The following is a 21,973-nucleotide window of genomic DNA, read 5'->3' as shown; positions in this document are numbered from 1 at the left end:
TGATTATTTCAAGTCTTTATTTAGGCTTCAGATGTCATAGAAATTATAAATTAGATCTTTATTTACACAACAAGCACAAAATCAACCCTGTAGACCCACGGATGGCTTGGATTTAAAGATACATTATGGGAGATTTTTATAGAGAGTTGGCCATTCTTGCTATAACAGTTAAAAAGTAGATGATGAAAGAAGAATATATTGAAAATTTCAGTCAAATTACTTTATTCTGAACATAGTTATCTTATATATAGATCAGTGGAGTGACCTCATTGAAATCCTCATTGAAACGTTGCAGTTAATAAACCTAGTGAATGTCATCCATAAAGCTGTCTGTTATGAGCGTTTTTTCCTTATGGTCAGTAGAGATAAGCAATTTGATTGGTTGATGCTTTGGGACACGATAACTTTAGTTCTAATTAAGTGAGAGTGATGAAACTAGGTGTATAGTTTCATTACATCAATACCTTGACTAAGTTTAATGATGAGAATTGTCTGCTTAGGCTAAGGGGCAATAAGCATTTTGATTGGTCAAGACTTTGGAATAACAACTCTGCTTCTAATCAAGGTAGAATGTTTAAACTTGATGTAGATGTTCGTCTTGACGGAGTTCAATGATTAACATATCAAGCTAAAGCTAAGCAGAGATAAGTAATTTCCTTGGTCGATGCTTTGGGACAAGATAACTTTGGTAGAGAGTGATGAAACTTAGTGTATAGTTGATAATCAGTTTGATTGCTCGATACTTTTGAAATAGATGTGCAATTAATTAATATTTAATATGTGTCATCTATTTATTTGGGGATTTCAGCCAGGGACATCAGCCTCACTGTTGGCTTGTTTAAAAAAAAAAGGGGTTTTTTAATTTTGTTGTCTAGTTCTACTTGTAATCATATGATAAATTTAGCTGTTCAATTTATCAGAAATCGTTGAAAATCAATGGGATTTTTCACATAAAAACGGTATCAATATCAAATTAAATTAGAAAATAACACTAGCCACTAGAGGACAATAACTCCAACAGTAATTCAAATCTTCATCTCATGAACATTAAACCCCTAGAGCATTCACAAGCAAATGTAGAACGACCAATAGACAGATGGAAGCGGACGTTATGTGTACATGTACATTAAGGATTTCATCCACGTGGTAAGAATATGGATTTCTTCTGAAAATATTAATTATCAATTAAAAAAATAAACTTTGAATCATTACAATGTCCTTGAATAAATGTTAGATAAATAGTCATTTTAAAAAAAAAACAAATTGTTTATAAACATGATACATAAAAACATAATATTTATAAACATGATACATACAAACATAAGATTAATGATAAAATATGAAGAATATATCTCTACATGCAAATTTGATTAAAATATGTTTTCTTTGTAAAAAATATAACCTAAAACAAAATATAATACAAGTATAAGTAGCCTATTATTACCAATTAAAGTTGCAATATACCAATTGAAAAGAGTTATAGATTTATCACAATCAAAACAATACTACTAAACCTTACATGAAGCCATGCTGGCTCATTGAGTAAGGTGGTGGCTCACTAACCAGAAGTTCCTCAGGATATTCCACTCCGATTTCCCATTGTCAGTGGTGCAGAACGGAGGGCCTGGCCAAGAAGATCATTCTAGTCATTTTGAATGGGATGACACACAGAGTTCCTGTGTACCTCTGGCGTTGGAATTACAATTGGAGAATTGCATGTCTGCATTACCTCTGTTTGAACAGAAATGTGGGACATTAAATCTCATTTCATTTCAAATCTTAACATCATTTGGACATGCCAGTTTAACCATCTCATCACGTTAACGAATTATCTGTATTTATAATATGGTCTATAATTATAGAGAAGCTTTGGAAAACATAATTTACCAAATATATTAAATATCAACAAAAATATAACAACAAAAATATAGGCATATAACACATCATATCTTCTAGGTAACCACAGTACTGTATATCTTACTGTTTTCTCTTTATCTGAAATAAAAATAGTTATGTTCATGATTTGACCCACCCAAATAACATATTTTTATCCAAAAGTATCTTACTCTTTTATCAAACTGCATAAACAAGCCCCAAATCCAAAAACTTAATTTCAAACTGACAAACAATAATATTACTGCCTTTGAAATAAGATTGTTTGCATTACCTGTTGTACTCATTCATCATTTGAGTCGTATTGGATTTTAGGTTTAATATTAAATGAATTATTATTATTATTAAATGGAATACTAGAAGTTGAGCTAAAAATATACATTGATTGCCAGACAACAAAACTAATTCTCACCAGCAGATTCATCATCAAGTGGCATAACTCAGTTATTGTCTGAAATTGTCAAAATCCAATAAGGATTTTATTTACCGAGCCCTACAACATATCAAAACTGTACAATGCTCATTGTAGTCTCTAGAAATTGTGGATGAATAGACAGGGTCAAAGAAAATAATTATATGGTCATAAAAAATATATATGGAAGAATAAAAATGTTGTTCTACTTACTTATTATTGCTACACCATATCCAATATCAGTGACACCCATTCTATAACTACATGTAGGTATCATTAATTCTTGTATACCTTGACTGTTAGTCAGATCCAGATACATATAATCATTAATATCACTTAACTCTCTACGATGTACAGGCCAATGACTAGTATCAGCATTATCTGATAAACAGCTATCACACACAAAATGCATTGACTGAAATTATAATAAAATGAATGATCAGTATTTTTGGGAAGGGGGGGAGGGGAGAGGATATTTTGTCAATCATGTCATAGTAGTCAGTCTACTTGTGTAATGTCAATTTTCACCCCTAGATTTTTGTACCTAGCTAAACATTTGAAGTAAAAATGTCTTTAAAAAAGCACAAAAAAAACTGTGGGGCATGGTAATCTAATGGTCAGGGTGTTAAGATTCTTGATAAGAATGAACTGGGTTTGAATCATCTCAGCATGTGATGAGAAGAACCGTTAGGGGTTTTTGAGCCTTCATTTGTAGTACTGGATTCTCTCCCAGTAAAGGTCATTCTGTGTATACATTGGTAAGGCTGTAAACAAAGCCATGACAGTTGGAAATCAAAGAACTGTTAAATTATTCAAATTAAATAATATTATATTTGCTTTACCTTGTGCCAATGACCAGAGAAGAGTAGTTGGGGCTTAATTTCTTTTATTATCTGTAGAAAATAATTAAGCAAAAATAAGAACTAGAAATGACTACAATTTCATGGTGATGCATCGTGGGGTGTTGTACAGGAGTATCTTTGGAGTTAAAAACCTCAACATTTACATACATTCACTAGATAAGAGAACACATCCCAACAGAACTTTTATTCTGTGAATTAATGCATTCATTTCATGAACCTGTTTAAGGAACTAAACCTCTTTGATCTGAGGCAAATTCTGGTTTTGAATTGGGACAAAGTGTATACCATTCATTATTGGAAGTCATTATTTTTACAAATTCTAGTTTCATATGTGGCTGAAAGTGTTGACAGTGACTTACTTCCAGACCTAAAATTTTAAATGTAAACAAACAATCACTTCACTAAACAAATCAACCAATGAACTGAATTTTAATGTTATAACTAAATCCAAAAGTTTAACTTTTAAATAATGATTACAAGAAAAACAACTTACAGGATAAATATAAACTTTTAACTTTGGTAGCATGGTTTCATGACTTATTATTACACGGAACGGTGAGTTCATTTTCGATTTGTATTCTTTTAATTTTTCTTGAGTGCCTCTTGGAACATCTGTATGAAGGCTAACATCTAACTGAAATTATAATCAGAACGTTATTACACTAATAACATTGTAAGTACTTTCAATTTACAACTACCCATTGCTCTAAAATGGATAGCATTAGCTAAGCGAGCTTAACTTTTGTCACCTTAGTACAAAGATGGAAAATATAAAAGTGCCATCTCACTACCAGATTTTCAGAAGGTTTATTCCCTTAGCTTGTTTAACTTAACCCAGGATATTTACCTTTGGACTTTGTGTTAAATATACACAAGTGTAATTAAAGTTTCAATTTCATATTTTTAAGTCATATTTTTAAAATTTATTAAAATAAAGCCTTAAAATAGATGGTATCTATAAACAGTCCTACCTTGTTAAAGAATAACCCTATTAATCCTATAATTCACTATTGCCAGTTGAGAAATTGGCAAAAATATCATTTTCCTCTTCAAATTCAAATGTTTGAAAAAGCTACTCCATGGTGGAAAATAGAAAACAAGGGAGGTAATTGTGTTATTATTTCGGGTGTAAATGAATTTTAAGTGTGAGAATGACACCTATGATCGTATAATAGTGAGTTGACAACCTATTGAGCAAAAGACATAGAAATAATTATGTTTTGACTTTCTTAGAAATTATGAAATTGTAACTTTAAGGCTAACAGTGTATGAACTGTGAACACTACAGTACACTCTCTCTGTTTAAAATAAGCTATGGACTATGAGTGATCAAGCTTATTATACTCTTCAAAAAAAGAAACGCAGAGTGACATTTCATCCTCGAAATACCCTTGCTCTACCATCGCCTCGTTGCAACAAGTACCGCGATTCCAAACTATTCTCCAGTGTTGCTATAGCCATACTCTGTGTCTGAACCTATTGAAGTTGGATTTGACGGTGTCAGTGTATTTAAAAACAGCAGCTCTAACAGGGACGTCTGGCTCGTAATCTGGTTTCACGTAGGCATTTACAGACTGTCTGGTCTGAGATCCCATATCATCCATGAATTGCTGCTGCAGTAGAGGTCGTTGTTGTGAACCATATCTGCAAATGACGTAACTGGATGTGACGATCCAGAGTAAGCGAGGTCACTCTTGGTTGGCCTGACCTTGGGCGGTCAGGTAGTGAACTTCGCTGTCAGTCGTCAGTACCTATCCCAAAGGCAAGAGATGGTACTCTGGGAAACATTCAGCAGCCTGGCTTGTAAACGACGATAGCGTTGTTGCGTTGGTCTTCGTTCAGATGTGGCATCACTTGGCTCGTTGAGTGTTTACATGTGCAACTGATTTTAAAAACATGAACCCCATGATTTTAAAGGCCTTAGATTTAGGTTTCATGCGAAAAGTTTGTGAATTTGTTCAACTCATGTGTCTTGGTGCAATCAAGCGAAAACAAATTTCGGCAAAAGTATGACCCGTCACAATTAGTCACCCTACATTTAAAAACAATCATGAATTTCTTTTATCCTTACATAATGACATTAAAAACAAGTAAAATTTATGGAAACAACGGTCCCATTTAAATAAAAAAATGATGAAAGATGGGCTATGTGTTTCTTTTTTTTTAAGAGTATATTATTACATCTATTATGTAAAACTAAAATCTATACACTGAAAATTTTGAAGATGAATCAAATATAAACAAAAGTTCAATAGAATAATAATTAACCTTTAAAATATCTACAAATCGTGTACTGACAACCCCTGATATATTTCCAAAATGGTTTTCAAATCGGGAAACTTTCTTAAATGTCTTGAAATCCCTTCCTTCTCCTCCAATATCATTATCGCCAGGGATGTATATTACCTAAAATAGAAAATAAAGAGAAACTAGAACTCAGAAGGAGTACTGGCATGTATCTGTATGTTAGGTCACGTCAGGCCACGCCTTGTCCCATCAACAATCAAGTTACACCATGACTTATTGAGTATAGTATTATCCAAAACCTGTCATTTTGAACTCTTAATAAAACCGGAAGTTATACTTCAAGGCCCAACATTTTGATATTAACTGTTAGTAGACATCAGGGTCATCATATATACAAAGGTCAAGGGTTATTGAAGGTTAGGTCACCAGATAGAAGGTCAAAAGTCAAACATAATTCAAAGTGAAACCGAAGTAAAAAAATTGAAATACAAAAATCGGCTCCCTAAGAATTGTTGCCTTTTGGAGTAGGTTTCGATTTGAAAGTTTTTTGAAAAATCAAATATGGGCGGCCAACAGTTTAAAATGTTTAAAATGTCATTTTTGGTCTATTTTTAAAATGGAGAAAACTATTTATGTTCGGGAAAAATCGGAAAGTCTGGATAATTACCGGAAGTTTCTGGGAGCCATTACCGGTACAAAAAATTTTAATATGCCATTTTGAAGGCTTCAATGTATTCCTTATTCTTATCAAGTTTCAACTTGATACCTCAATTACTAACGGAGATACGCCATCTTAAATGTTGAAATAATGCTGAGGAAAACTTTTGCAAATCTTTGATGCTAAAACTAATCACACTAACTTTCGATTTTTCGAAAAACTGCCAGTCAGAGCGCCTATGGGATTCGTCGATAGAATAGAATTATGAAAACCAGACGAAGATATAGGCAATCTGGGAACATTTTTTGTCCCATCGGTAAAAATAACCCAAATTATACTTAATAAATAGATCCACGGAGGCCAACCACATCTACATTGGCAGAATGTTGGCACCATGTACAGTTTTGGTGGCAAACTCTGACTAAACTCCCCCGCCCCCCAAAAAATAAAAATAAATAATAAAAAAACTTGAAAAAAATATGTGTTTCGACAATCAGAGCTGAAAGTAACTGTGTCCCATAGAATCGTGTCTGGGGTATATCAGAGAAGTCTTAGTTTAGTCATTTAATATTATTTCACTGCCAATGTAACTCAGTAATGGGCCAATTGAATTGAAATGTGCACATACTAACTTTTGATTTTTTTGCAGAATGGAAGATACTATTAAATCTAGTAAAATAACTTTGATATTCATCTGGGCTAGCTTTACTACCTTCATCCATTAAATCACCTAGAAAGACTACTATATCAGGCTGACTATAACTGTAGGCTAGCTGAAATGTCTTGCTAAGATATCTGAAATGATATTTTAAGTTTATTTTTTTTTTAGGGCCATGAACACATAGATGTCTCTGTCTTATGCATGTGAATACAGTAAGGAGACGATCCACTTATTTCTACATACTAACCATAAATAGATCAAAATAACCATACTAGAATCAACTTTTAAAAATTCTCTAGAGTTGACCGTTCAAATGCCACACCAAACTGAAGATTACATTCATGACGTCATTGGTAGAGCTAGCAATTGTCCATTGGAAAGGGTTGAAAGACAAATAAACTAAAAGTTTATTTTGACACCATTATATACACATGTGATGTTTACCAAACAACATAAACATATTTAAACCTGATGACATCATATTTAAAGATCTGGTAGTATTGATGATGTCAATAACAAATTCTTTATTTAAAGTGTATGAGCTGGGACAACCAGAATTTGATCTGAGTGTAGCTGTCATCACTATACCATAGTTTGTTAGATGGAAGTAGGTAAATGTCACTAAACAGGACATCTCTTTCAAGAAGATTATAACTGAATATGTACCAATTACGTATCTTGGCCTGTTTACTTCTTCATCTTTTCTATAACTACCTCCTTTAATTTATATCAGCTTACCTATCAACATCCCATCTGGCCACCATGCCGACAGGAAAACCTGGTTCATCTCGAATACCTTGTAACTGTGGATCTGATACTAGCAACACAACCATTTCTTTTTGCCTAAAAAGAAACATATGATATCTAAATTGGCATTAAGTGTAACTAACAACATTTTTCCTTAAAGTCTTGATGCATCAATTTAATGGTTTAGGAATCAATTGCAAACTACAATATTGTGATAGATTAATCTGTAACAGGAATATCGGTATGAAAATGGATCAATTCTGTTCAGTTTTTACAAAGCCAACGCCCATTTTGTTGACCGTGAACATTTATATAGGCCTGTTTTAAATCTGATGGAATCCAAGCCCGGATATCACCTAGAGTTGTTATTTTGATCTTACAATCTTCATTAAATTTTAATGTTAAAAAATAAATCTGAGTACATATTAGCATAGATTAAGCAGTGAGAAATTGATATTTCAGCAAAAAATAAAAATGATGCATTTTTACTTTAAATACAGGTTTAGATATTTCAAATTAGAAATCATTGAAATTATATTTTTTTAAAAATAAATAATTCTGCAATATATAACAGAAGTGTAAATAATAACCTGTCAACTTCTGGAAATACTGGCCATCTTGAACTTTGTACCCAATAAACCAAATATTCATTAACAAATAAAGTTAAGACAAGGACTGTTACTGTTATTGACTTCACAGATGCATGTCGAATCAACCAGTTTCCAGGTGATTTTGCCATAATGTACATGTCATATAGGGCAGACTGTAGTTTCACTGTAAATAAAAAATAAAATAGAATTCGTCAATGTCTTATTTATGTGTAAAAAAGAGATTTATACAGCTACATCAAGGCAGTCTGTAGTTTCACTGTGAATAAAAAAAAATAGAATTCACCAATGTATGTCTTCATTGATCTGTAAAAAAGAGAATTATAAAGCTACATACACTACAGTTATAACCAACAATGGACTTCCAAACAAATAAGTTCAGATATCGGTGTCAAACACGGCTGTGTGTTAAGCATCACGCTGTTTAATATTTATGTGAATGATTTGCAAACTCATATTGGTAACACAGCAGTTCCTTGTCTCGGTGCTCTCAAAACTTCTCACCTACTATTTGCAGATGATCTTGTATTATTCTCAACTTCTTTGCTAGGTCTTCAAAAATCTCTTAACCATCTGCATGAATTTTGTATTAAGTGGAAATTGGAAGTAAACTCAATTAAATCTAAAATAATGTGTTTTATAAATACACCAAAAGATAATAAAATTCTCAAGCGTAAAAATGTAAATTTTACTTTTGGTAATACTTCTCTTGGATATCGTTATTAGGCATTAATATACCAAATAACAATTCTTTTAAAGGAGCTATGTCTGACCTTTGCAAAAAGGCAAGTCGAGCTTGGTATGGTATTAAAAGTAAAGTATGCGTCCCTAATCAATTACTACAGAAGTTCTAATTAAACTGTACGACTCGATTTTGCCTCTGATTTTGGAGTTCTCATTTAGTGCACAATGTAAAATTAAATTTACCTTAGTGGAGTAATATAGAACACAACAAGATAACCATAAAAACCTGTAAGTCAATATTGTGCCAACCCCCTAAAACTACTAATATGGGTTGCCTTGCTGAGCTCGAATTTTCTCACTGTAACTAGAGAATGTTACTCTATTATTATAAAAGATTAAACCGACAAGACATAAAAGAAGCCTAAATGATGATATTAAAATAGCTAACTCTAATATTAAACTCTCATGGACTGCCTCTATAACACACTTAATAAATTATTTCAATATAAGAATATAAGTCTGTCCAACCTCACTAAATATAATATCAAATCATAACTTCAATCCAAATTCAACTCCCTTTTCACTGAATCATGCCACTCCAGCCCATTTCAAGCTACAAAACTTAGGATTTTAGGCTTATTTAAAACAAAAATCTAGTATAAACCTGCTGAATATCTCTGTTATAAAATGTACATAATAAGAACTTTTAAACAGCTCTAACTGCAATCACTTCGAACTGAAATGGGCGGATGCAAAAATGTCCCCCCCAGATCTAAAGAATATGCCAACAATGCTCTATGCATAAAATTGAAGATGAAGCACATTTTTTACTAGAAAGTCCACTGTATGAAGATTTACGTACCGCTCACATATACCCAACATTTACAGATAATTATCTACTCTATTCTCTAGAAAATCTATTCAACCCACCCAAAACAGTTGCAAAATCTAAGGAGATAAATTGTGTAGAGCTACATGAGTACATGTATCTCTACCTTTTTCAAAATTATTATCTAGATTTCCATGAATAAATATATTTCATTCCATATTTTATTACTTGATTCATATAATTATTCTAGCATTCCTATATCATATTTCCATGTCAACACCTATACTAGTATTAAAGTAGCTAAGTCTCTAACTCAATATCATCCAAAATCTTCAACATTGAAAACACGATTTATTTGTCAAATTAAATCAACATTCATGTTGTGATCTTACCGGGAAAAGATGGGCTTTTGATATCCAATATTTAAGACAAAAAAAACATTTTACCATTGGTACACGAATCGTGTACCATAATGCGCTTCAGCCCCAGTTGCATCAAGAGACTCGATGGACGAGTCTAGACACATTGCACCAAATCAAACGGCGTATGTGACTGGAATAACCAGACGCTAGAAATTTGCGCTCGCTTGAGACTGCTGGCTTATTTCGCCGAACATAACAGAGTTGAAATTGGAGTAAAAACGGAAACCATTGAATGTAAATCAGTTTATATACATTCATAAAAATCATATTACAGCATTATATGCGTTGCGACCCACTTTTGTCAATTTCTAGGTCCCAAATGTTAGCGATTTAGCTCCTTTAAGTCTTCCTGTTATTTATGTATTTATAACATTTATACCCATTCATCATTTTGTGTTGAATGTTGTGTCATTGTCAAACCTGTTTGAGGTAAATGTGTATATACATATTTTATTGTCTACATTACTGAAATGATTATCATACTGTTTTTCCTGTTAGTAAATGTGTATGTAGCCTAGCTAGTTCCTTTAGGAACTGTCTCTGATCGGACGGTGTCCGATGACAGCTGCTGCAATAATATGAAAATACTACTCATCCCCACCTCTGTTCTAAGGCTATTTTGGAATTCTTACCGACTATTTTTCAATGAATCAATTCAACCTCAATGGGCATGATTCTTCTTTGTTTGCCAAAGGAATCATTTCTTGCGACAGCTGACACACATTTATACTAATTCAACACTATTTTCAAATAGAATATAGGCCTACATAAAATACAATTAAACTGATCAGCCATTACGAGACTCGTTGTAAAATATACTTTTCAATAACACCATTAAGTGCAAAAATTTCGACAACATGACGGTAGAGGAGATAACTCTAAAGCTTATTGGCAGGCTCAGACCAGTAGTAACAAGACTTTGAACTTTATTATACTAGTCCTAGATAAGAGACCCCAGCCGCCTCTCAACACTCCGTGGTTCGAGATAACAGATGGTGCTAGGCCTATTTACGTGGCAAACGGGAAACATATCGGGCTTCATTAAGCGCAATTGGCAGCATTTTTTTTTTTATCAAAACAACGATTGATTATTGTTATTTATAACATTTCTGTCACAATCCAACTACAAAAAGTACAATTACGCATGTAATCCTGCCTGAAAGTGAAATGGGTACAAATCATCTCATTTTAAATCGAGGCGTTGTAAGGCGCTGAAAAGCTGCTTAAATTGTCATTTAAAAAAGCCATTCGTCGTTATTATTGTTATTATTATATATTACAACATATTGATAGTGCGCCCTTTCATATTTAACATGTTCAGGGGCACTTTACAAAGTGACAATATAATCATTAATAAACAACAAGATTATGGACATGTTAATGATTGTATTGTATACAGAGTCCGTTAAAAGCCTGATTAAATAAATGTGTTTTAAGTTGTTTTTTAAAAGAATATAGAGATGTACAACATCTTAAACTTAATGGTAGATTATTCCATAAAACAGGTGCTTGATAACTAAAAGAGCGCTGACCATAAGAGACTAGTTGAACAGTTTTGGGCTTTAAAAGTAGTTTATCTGATGTACCGGTACGTAATGTTCGGCAAGTTCTAAAAGATCTGAGAGGTAAACAGAAGCTAAATTATTTAAACATTTAAAAGTAAGTAATAAAATCATAAAATCAATTCGATATATAACAGGTAACCAGTGTAAATTATATAAAACAGGAGTTATGTGGTCGCATTTCTTAGTTAAAGTAACAAGTCTAGCTGCAGTATTCTGTACTTTTTGTAATTTATCTATAAGCTTTAAAGGTAAATCAACTAAAAGTGAATTAAAGTTATCTAATCGAGAAGTGACCAGACAATTAACAAGTGACTTAGTGGCCTCTACAGTTACAAATTTACGTATTTTACCTATATTTCTGATATTAAAATAGCACAATTTACAAATATCATTAACATGAGCTCCCATAAGCATAAAACTATCAAAGATTGTGCCAATATTACGAGCAGAATAAGATGGAAATATATCACAATTACCAATTACAACAGGGGGGTTATCATGTGCAAATTTACTTAATTGATGCCTCGAGCCTAATAACAAATATTCGGTTTTATCATCATTCAATTTTAGAAAGTTCTTTGCCATCCATTTTCTAATTTCACTAATACAGTTCTCAAGTTGCAATTTTGAAAGAAGATGGACAATAATTATTAGGTGTAAATGAAATATATAACTGAGTATCATCGGCATACAAATGGAAGCTGAGATCATATTTTCTGATAATATCACCTAATGGTGACGTATAAAGGGTAAATAAAATCGGACCAAAAACGGAACCTTGAGGAACCCCAGATGACAAAACAGATTCAGACGACGATTTACAATTAACTTAAATACACTGTTTTATGGACTCTTCGAACGACGCCGTTTTGAGAATTTATTTCTAAAAGCGGCAAGTTTTAATAATAAGTAAACCAATAGCCCCATCACAATTGTATGGGTGTAGCTACATATCATTAACCGTATTAACCTAGATTGTGTCGAGTGGACGTTAACACCCCCCCCCCCTCTCTCTATCTCTCTTTCTGCACCACTTGGACGTATGTTTCGTTGCCTGGGGCTATACGTGGTCCCTTGCCAGGTCTTTCCTCCTACACCACTGAAGTAAGAGAGCAAACGTCCCACTCACTGACCCACCGTAGTTCCTACTTCATTTAGATTCCGGACACGGGATCTCGGTTATTTCTATTCCATCCGAACGATTATACGTTGTCTCTTCCCAGGCTCTCCGTCCTACACCACTGACAAGGGTCGATACCGCCAGAAAAATCACGATGAACTTTGATGAAATTAGAGAGCAAACGTCCTACTCACTGAGCCACCGTAGAACCAACTTCAATTTGATTCCGGATACGGGACCCCGTTTTTTTAAATCCCATTCGAACGACTATACGTTGTCCCTTGTCAGGATCTCCGCCCTACAGCACTGACAAGACCATGCATCAAATCAAAAAACCCGATGAACGTTGGTGAAGTTAGAGAGCAAAGAAAGGTTCGACTGAAGACTTAAAATCGATTACAGAATACAATTCTATCTGTGTAAGAAGAGATTAAAATTGTTTAGGACTATTAAAGATACATTATGGGAGATTTTTTATAGAGAGTTGGCCATTCTTGCTATAACAGTTCAAGAGTAGATGATGAAAGAAGAATATATTGAAAATTTCAGTCAAATTACTTTATTCTGAACATAGTTATCATCGTTGTAAAATTTGACTAGAAATGGTAGTGAAATGTGCCTTCATTTTGGCTCGAACGTTTGATTGACAGGCGTTAACTCCACCTACATATCTCGATTATCAAGTAAAGTTTTCAATGGCATGCGGAAACGATCTACAGCGGCCTCGCTAAGTACACTCTATCATTTAGCCTCTATCTAACTGACGTATTCTCATCAGGGTGCGCCATATTTGAATTTATCAATAAGTGAAATCCTATTTAAATCCGAGCTGTAGCCGAGCCATCCGTGGGTCTACAAAGTTGATTTTGGGCTTGTTGTTTAAATAAAGAACTAATTTATAATTTCTATAACATCTGAAGCCTAAATTAAGACTTGCAATAATCAAATTTTGCTCTTGCATAATGTATGTTTAAATTTTCTAGAACTTCAAACATTTCCGTCTATTTGAATCCATGTCCAAATATAAATGCCGATACGGTAGTCAGTGAACATGCGCATAAACTGCACTTCCGAGCGAGAGGACGAGATTAACTCAAAGTTTCAAACAAAGGCGAGAACGCGAGGGAGCGAGAAGTCGAGGATTTTCAAAGGCGAGAACACGAGGATTTTCAAAGGCGAAAACACGAGAACACGAGGATTTTCAAAGGCGAAAACACGAGGAAACGAGAACTCGAGGGAGCGAGAAGTCGAGGTGAAAATAATCTCGTGTTCTCGGGGCGAGATCCTCGCATTCTCGCCCTATTTCCTCGTGTTCTCGCACTCTCGCCCTCGACTTCTCGTGAAATGGCCACAATATCCTTCCATACCTTTTTTATAGTATCATCAGTTTATTTTATTACGACCTCCCTAAAAGGCCACCTCTGTAAAGGGATCACTAAGTCAACCGTGTTTGTGTCATATTTGCCAGGAATACTTTTAGAACACCCGCAAGCTTTCAAAGGTTTGACAAACTGCGTATAGATTTAGCGCTAAGAACAATATAGCATTTCGCACCTACTAGAATTGGAATGGAGTGATTGATCATTTTAATAGAATTTCACATCTCCAGGCAAAAATGATGCAAGCTGTTTCCTATGCACATATCAGATTGCCAGATTTTTGTCTGTGATAGATCTATAATTAAATAGAGAAATTATTTAGTAGAAATAAAGAGAGTAGGAGCAGGGTACAGTTATTATCAACTTTATGATACATTTATATTATCATTGATATTTGTTTTTAAAATGTTCAAGATTCGTAGATCCACGATTTTTCCATGCAAAACAAATGAATTATTATTAACCCTATTCATCCTCTGGTCTGTGGTTTTTATTTTCTTTTGGCAATGGAAGAATATACACGAGGACAGTCACTCTTACCAGCGGTGTCAGTATGGGCAGCAACCATTTATTCCAAAAGGAAATATAAAGAAGAAAACCTTAGATTTAACACCAGTTTATATTGTAGAAGAGCATCATGAAGGTAAGCAGTTGAATTAAATATTTTTGCAAAACATTTTTAAATTGTTTTTAAAACAATAATAATTAACTTCGTGGAATAAAATTATTTTCGGTGATTTTAAATGATTATAAGCTAATTATATGCATTGAATTCGTGGTAATCGTTATATCTTCTTACTGACTTCCTTCTAATCCAAGCTTTAATTAAAATCATTTTAGTATTACCATACTGGTTTAGATCTTCAGAAAGAAATTTAATACCAAAACAAGGAAATGTTTTAGTAAGTATTATAAACTATTAATATCATTTCTAATTTTTTGGCGTGGTTCCTCCTTGTCATTGATGTAGGACAGAGAGCCTGGCAAATGACAACGTATATCCATTCGGATGGGACGAAAATCCGAGGTCCCGCGTGCATATTGACATGCACGTAAAATAACCCCTGGCAGCTGGAATTCTATATAAGAGTAGGCCACCTTTCCCTCATGGCACACCGTATGGCGTATGTCCGTCTTCATTAGTCCATTCGGAGCAGAACAGAAGAGCGTTAAACCCCCAGCAGTGGATTATAGCGGAGGCGCCAGATGCGCTAGCTTTTGACCCGAAAAAAAATCTCTAAAAATAAAACCAAAAGAAAACACGGAATCCGGGGAAAATATTTGATATGGATACCCTAAGACAGGGCCCACGAGTCCAGTAGAGGGGCCCCAAGTACAGGAAAAGGGCCATAAAGTCCAAGAAAAGGGGGCCCTTGAATAAGTAAAAAGGGCCCTTGTGTCTGTGTCCAGTAGTTATAGGCACCACGAGCCAAGAGCAATGAGTGATCCAACATTCATTAGTTCACATAGGCCAAGATATCAGTGGGTGGGTGTATAGGAGAAAATAAAATAGTAGGTCTCAAAATAAGTGCAGTCGGTCTCAAAATTATGCATCGGTTACTAAATAAATTAAACATGCATTATGCAGAGCTATATCTGCCTATTGCAGGTATTTCTTTAGGCCTGAAATGTTATCTAAATTATTAATTAGACCTTAATTCACTTATCCAGACCATAATCAACTCTCGATGTTATCGATGGCCTGTGATATTTACTGTATTAGGATCCGATTTGCTGCTCAGCTTTTATTCATGATTAAATCATGAAATGGATAATCGAGACTATGTTTTTTATCGCACCGACTTTAGTAATGATGATCGAGGCTAGGCCGAAAATTCCATCGCAAAATTCTCGGTTCAGGATGGATCAATTTGACTGAAATTTTCAGCAAATTCCCTTTACATTATCTAGTTTTTAACTATTATTGTAAGAACTGTCAGGCATTTATCTAATCTCCCATAATGTATCTTTAATGAGGTAAACAAACACTGCAAAAATAGAATGGAAAAATCCCAAATACTTCATATGAATATATCTGTGTATACGTTTGATTGCCTTGATTGGATATCACAATACACGCCAGTTTTTCAAAACTCAAATTAGTTAAAACTGTTATGCGTTCAGTGAACTATATTGACTCAGATTGCGTGTGAGCTTGACCTGACGGACATGATTGGTCGTGACAAAATCGCCGATAGGAGGTCAAACTTGACTAAGCGCGGACGCTTGATGAAAATATGTAATCTGTTTCACAGAAGATTACGAAATTCTTCTAATATCCCTGTAAAAGATGACGTCCTTCAACACGTGACGTCACGTCACGCGGCGTCAATCATTGACTCAATGGGACGTGCATTGTTTACATAAGACGTTACTAGTTCGGGCAGAAGGGTGCCTTTTAGTTATACTCATTTTAATACCCATTTACACTAAATAGGAAATAATTTTTACCTACAAATTTAATACTTCAAACGTCTTTTTTTTTCTAATACATAAAAAAAAAATTGTTTTAGAATTTAATTTGTCAGAGGAAAAAAAAGTTAATATTTGTGGCTTATTAAGTCGCATCGATGTCATCCTTATCGGTGATTGTAGGGGCCTAACGAAATATTCACTGCTAATCAGTGTGGAAAATATGAGGACATAGTCATATATTTGCTAATTTATGTATATTCACTACAACAATATATCGATGTAGGCAAAATTATCACTTGCAGAAGTTGTCACAGATTAATAAATAAGATGAATTCCCATGCGTAGTATCACACCCAGATTAAAATTCTGTCGGCCCCTGGGCTACAGTTAATATTCAACAATTAAAATTCAAACATTTGCTTTTAAGTAATTTTTTCAAACAAATTTTTCCAAATACTTTATAGATACATTATGCAAGATTTGGATAAAGCGCTAGCCATTCTTGCTATAATAGTTCGAAAATAGATAATGTAAAATGAATAATTTGAAAATTTCATTCCAATTACTCTATTGCGGGCGAAGATATTAGCCTTTGAAGGTTTTACAAGACGTGTGCCATAATTGCAACCACCGTACTGGTTGTTCGAAGCTAAGTCTCGCTCCTCCATTCTTAAATAAAATTAAAATATGGCTGAACCGTTCTAATCTATTTAATATCGGAGAAATCCTATGCCATCGAGAGCTGATTATGGCCTGGATAAGTGAATTAATGTCTAATTAATAATTTAGAAAACATTTCAGGCCTAAAGAAAGACCTGTAATACGCAGAGTAAGCTCTTGCATAATGATGTTTAAGTCCTCATTTACAATTGATGTAACTTTCCACTTCCAACAATTTTGATTCCGTGGAGTGGGAGATTAACCATTGCAGAATCACTGTCCATTTAGTTTCCCCCATCTTTATTGAAATTACCTGTTTTGTGCAAATATTGCTTATTAATCCGTATCAGTTATGCTTTCAGGAAAGCCGTGCCAAATAATTGTACCGTTTGTATAAGCTCCCATATTTTTTTTAAAATGTGGGTTTCTTCTCTGCTTTGCCACACGGAAAATGTCAGATGCTTACAGTACAACCAAGATGCCCATAACATGGGGGTTCTTACTTTTCTCAACCAACCCGGTTAATGAAGTGTGCTATATGGGAAATTTAGCCCGAACAGCTGCGCTACGGCCAACGAATTTTCAAATTTTTCTTAGGAAGGAACCTCAAACCCCTGTCGCTACGGCCCTTCGAAAGGATCCACCTCCGGCGCCCGATCCCTTAATACGACCCTGTAAAACTCCATTTCATTTACCTTGTCAGTGGTGCAACTGGTTCCCACGCGACCTTCCGACCTATACATACCTCTTGCTACGATCATACCTTGATGCTTTCACCACAAAATGTACAATTGTTATGAATTTGTGCACGATAATATCGATCTGAACCTAAATTCTAGACAGTTATTTGATCGTGAAAGTACATAAAATTAATTACATTTATTTCTTGCTGAAAATAATATTTCTCATTAACAACCATATTATTTCCATTCAGCTACACATAGACGGACATTCTGATGGTGCGCCTCCACCGGTATTTGATATTATATCACTGTTTCAGTATCCTAGAACAAGAAAGGAAATTACAGCCATGATGCAACAGAACGACGTATTTATAGCTGTAAGTATAACAAGTGTTCCTCTGTCCATGTCATGATATTAAGCAGACAACCCTACACTGCTACCCCGGGAGGCACAATCTCACCACTGTGGACAAGTTATGTTTTGATAGTGGTGCAGGACGGAGGGCCTGGCAAGGACAGCAGTCTGGTAGTTCGGATTTGCGTGCACGTAAAGAAGCCTTGACAGTTTGAATTCGATATAAGAGTAGGCAGTAACGCCGCCGTATTTTCATTCGGATGGTACAAAAACCGAGATCCATGAGTGCACACTTGACAATTGGAATTCGAAATAAGAGTATGCCGTAACACCGCTATCCGGACAAAATTTTCCTCATCGCTAGTCCAGTCTGTTCTGAAAAGTAGGACGTTAAACCACATTTCTATTCATTTTTGTTTCTGTATATGATTTTCCCAGTACTATCACTACTACTGTCGCACTGACTCCATCGTTGACTGTATGAAATGAAATGAAATGAAATGAAATGGGGTTTAACGTCCTACTGTTCTGCTCCTAACCTGGGCTAATGAAGACGGGCATACGCCATACAGTGTGCTATGAGGGGAATTTTGCCCGGGCAGCGGCGCTACGGCCTACTCTTATATCGAATTCCAACTGCCAAGGGATTTTTTACGTGCACGCCAATGTGTACACGGGACCTCGGTTTTTCGTCCCACCCGAACGACTAGACAGCTGTCCTTGTTAGGCCCTCCATCCTGCATCACTGACAAGGGGAAACCACGCCGGAAAATCTGAATGAACTTTCTAGGCCAATGCAGGGATCGGACACTCGACCTCCAGGCTAGCGAGCCGTTGACTGTATGAGGTAAAGTAATGAAAATAAAGTAAGGTATAAGTTTATACTTTACTATCATTTCACTCGTTGTCAATCTGACTAAAATACAGATCTATATTCCGTTTCGGTTTTTTATACTTACGATGGCCTACACTACATGAAGATCTGACCAGTTGTACTGCGAGGTCGCGTCAGGGGTCATACGAGCGGCTTTTGACCTATGACGCCAGACATTGATTAATCAATCAGCGTTGACGTTTCTAGGGGTTTACCCACAGTTCCGTGCAGAGCACGCCAAGAACTTGACGTAACAGACCGTTTCATTGGCTAATTCCTCACATCAACTAGTAAAACGAAATTTTGAACTATAAAAAACGAAACGAAATAGGATCTGTGTTTTAATCAGATTGATTCGTTGTACAACTGTTTTCACAAGTGAATCGTTATTAATGAAAAACGTTTTCATTTTTAACAAAATGTTCCATCATTTATTCCAGCTAGCAGCTCAGGCGGGTTTAATATCTCGATACATATGGGTGTGGCCACCATGGGAATCTAGTATGGTTATGATGGAAAATGATCATGTTCAGTTCAACATTCGCATGGGTTTAGTGAAAGGTTTGTCGCCAGGTGATAAATATCCTGTATGTGTTTGTCTGGATTTTATACAAAATTTTAGGAATATGACCAATTATTGTGTACATTTAAATGATTTAATGGAAATCGAGCACAGTAGAGAGACAGAAATACCAAGGGATGCTTGTGAGATTAAAAGGACCGCTGTTGTAGAACTTGTTAGTGAAGATAAAGCTTTAGAGCTCTCTAGATCAGATAACTGGTTATCCCCCCTTGACAATATAATATTAGATATCGATGAAGATTATTATGGATGTGAAGCCGCCATTATGCCTTTGTATGACGTAGGAATGACATCACAGACAGTTGATGCGCTATCGGCAATAATTCAACTCATATTCTGCCCAAGTAACTCTGGCCAAGAAAGTCAATTCAACAGTTTATTTTACGATTTAATACAACAAATCAAATTGGTTAATCAGCTCAATAAGCGCAAAGAAGGAAAAGCACTTGATGGATTGGGATTTAAAAAGAATGCTTCTAAACTTGTATATGAAGATTTCTACGATACTTTGAAGAATCCCATTTTAGATAAGTCAGTGTGTAAAAAAGTTGAATACTCATTGAAGAAAATTACTCTAATCCTTATCAATTCTCTGTTCAGACTTACTGTTTCTCAACTAACTGCTATTTCAAAAGTTGGCTTATGCCTACCAGTTTCACAGAGCACTTACGAATTTTCACCTGATATGGGTATGCGACTGTGTATTGGTTTTAATAGGCCAAATCGTACCATGGTAATATTTCATACACCAACTATGAGTGAAATTGAGATTAGAACAGCTAATATGGGGAGTCTGTTAAAGAATGTACCCGCACCGTCTGTAGTTACTGTCTGTCGGTCAATCCGCGATGGTTATACCCCAGTTAAATATTTTAGTAAAATAGAAGAGGATGTACTCAATACATTATTAAATACTTATGAGAAAATATCATTTGATTCAATACATTATGATTCTGATTTATTAGGTGGTAAACCAGGTTTACCAGCCCGCCATTTTTTTGCTGAATAATATACTATTGCCTTTTGCTAGATATTTTGGTAGGTAGTTAACAATTATATCGATATATGGGAGGGCTTGTTTTTCAGAAAAGGACTCATCAACGTGTGTAGCGATAATGGGTATTCAAATGGCGGGCAGTGCTCAAGAAGAGGGGTGTTACTTGTACGGGTACCTATGGGAGTACTGGCATCTTATAGAATATATTATGTGAACAGTTAATTTGAATAAACAGCTGAAGCAACCTAAACGACTGAAGTTTTTAGCTTTCTTAAATCTTCATTTACGGTCTTTATATTCCTTTTATACGCACACATGAAATTCTGGAGTATTCTGCCTCCACAATTTCCGGTAAACTCTTTATTCTTCAAAGTTGCTGAGAATTTAATCAAATTCAATCTGACCAAGTGTGATCCCGACCTATCTGACTAATCGCGCGTTCTATTTATTATTTGCACAATGTTGGGGAGTTTTAGGACCATCTTTAAAAAAAATCATCCCATATTAATCAATCATGGCGTTATTTCCCTTGAAATCGATACGTTTACGTTTAGAAGAATGTGATGGCACTGCAGGAGTATGCTACTCAGGTACAGACGCAAAGACCTTCGTCGTATAAATCTTAGAATTGTCCTACTTATCCGTATACTCAAGTCATCTCATTATTCAGATTAACACATTATATTGCCTTATTAACCCATATACAATTAGTTTAGATGGAGAACATGCAAATAAATATAACTTCTGTGTTGTTTAATGTGTTTTGTATGGAAGCATATAACTATCATTCGTAATTTCTTATTTTCGCCCCTTCAGAACACGACAGTAGAACAGCAGAAGTTACGAAAAAATGTGAGGCGACAGCACGCTACACAAGCCAAAATCGACACAAAAATACCAAATTATTAAGAAATAAACACATGTAGTCTCTACATTCCAGGTCACATTTGAATACGTGCAATTCGCCTTCACAAAATGGTCTTTGTGATAAAGTCTGGTATTGATGGCGGTCATTTACGAGAATGTTAATAATATTATCCTGATCAAGTTATAAATTATTACTGACGATTGCAATTTGATCAGGATATTTCTTACCTGCCTTTCTGGTGGCGATGGTGCAGGCTGACAGCCGGGCGAGAGTTTTTTGGTCATTTTGAACAAGCTTGTGATTTTTAAAAAATTGATTCGTACCTGACATTGTTAATTATATATTTCTTCCATATAATGTATCCCCGATCTTTCTACATCTCACCTGTCGAAAGTTATGCCCAATCATGTCCCTAAAATACCAGCGCATCTCGGCGAACATAGGAAAATT

General features: G+C 34.9%; 2 protein-coding genes across 3 annotated transcripts; one reads left to right on the top strand and one right to left on the bottom strand.

Annotated features, from left to right (window-relative positions):
• Window positions 1-10,908, bottom strand: LOC126809839 (uncharacterized). 2 transcript variants are annotated; one of them, XM_050534650.2, is made up of 9 exons: window positions 10,657-10,905; window positions 8,072-8,255; window positions 7,473-7,577; window positions 6,706-6,868; window positions 5,437-5,574; window positions 3,662-3,802; window positions 3,148-3,198; window positions 2,519-2,720; window positions 1-1,995 (listed from the first exon to the last, which is right to left on the bottom strand). In XM_050534650.2, exons 2-9 carry the CDS (start codon window positions 8,227-8,229, stop codon window positions 1,829-1,831), a joined length of 1,125 nt encoding a protein of 374 aa, XP_050390607.1. In that variant the 5' UTR covers window positions 8,230-8,255; window positions 10,657-10,905; the 3' UTR covers window positions 1-1,828. The 2 variants fall into 2 exon arrangements, with proteins under 2 accessions (XP_050390607.1, XP_050390608.1); XM_050534651.2 differs by lacking the exon at window positions 5,437-5,574 and having other exon boundaries at window positions 10,657-10,908.
• A 3,517-nt stretch (window positions 10,909-14,425) lies between these two features.
• Window positions 14,426-21,346, top strand: LOC126809840 (uncharacterized). Its single transcript, XM_050534652.2, has 4 exons — window positions 14,426-14,731; window positions 14,929-14,990; window positions 18,098-18,223; window positions 19,516-21,346. Exons 1-4 carry the CDS (start codon window positions 14,494-14,496, stop codon window positions 20,665-20,667), a joined length of 1,578 nt encoding a protein of 525 aa, XP_050390609.2. The 5' UTR covers window positions 14,426-14,493; the 3' UTR covers window positions 20,668-21,346.
• Window positions 21,347-21,973: the final 627 nt, after the last annotated feature.

This window comes from Patella vulgata, chromosome 2, assembly GCF_932274485.2.
Source record: "Patella vulgata chromosome 2, xgPatVulg1.2, whole genome shotgun sequence".
In the NCBI taxonomy this organism is placed as follows: Eukaryota; Metazoa; Mollusca; class Gastropoda; family Patellidae; genus Patella; species Patella vulgata.
This window is presented reverse-complemented; position numbering and strand designations above follow the sequence as displayed.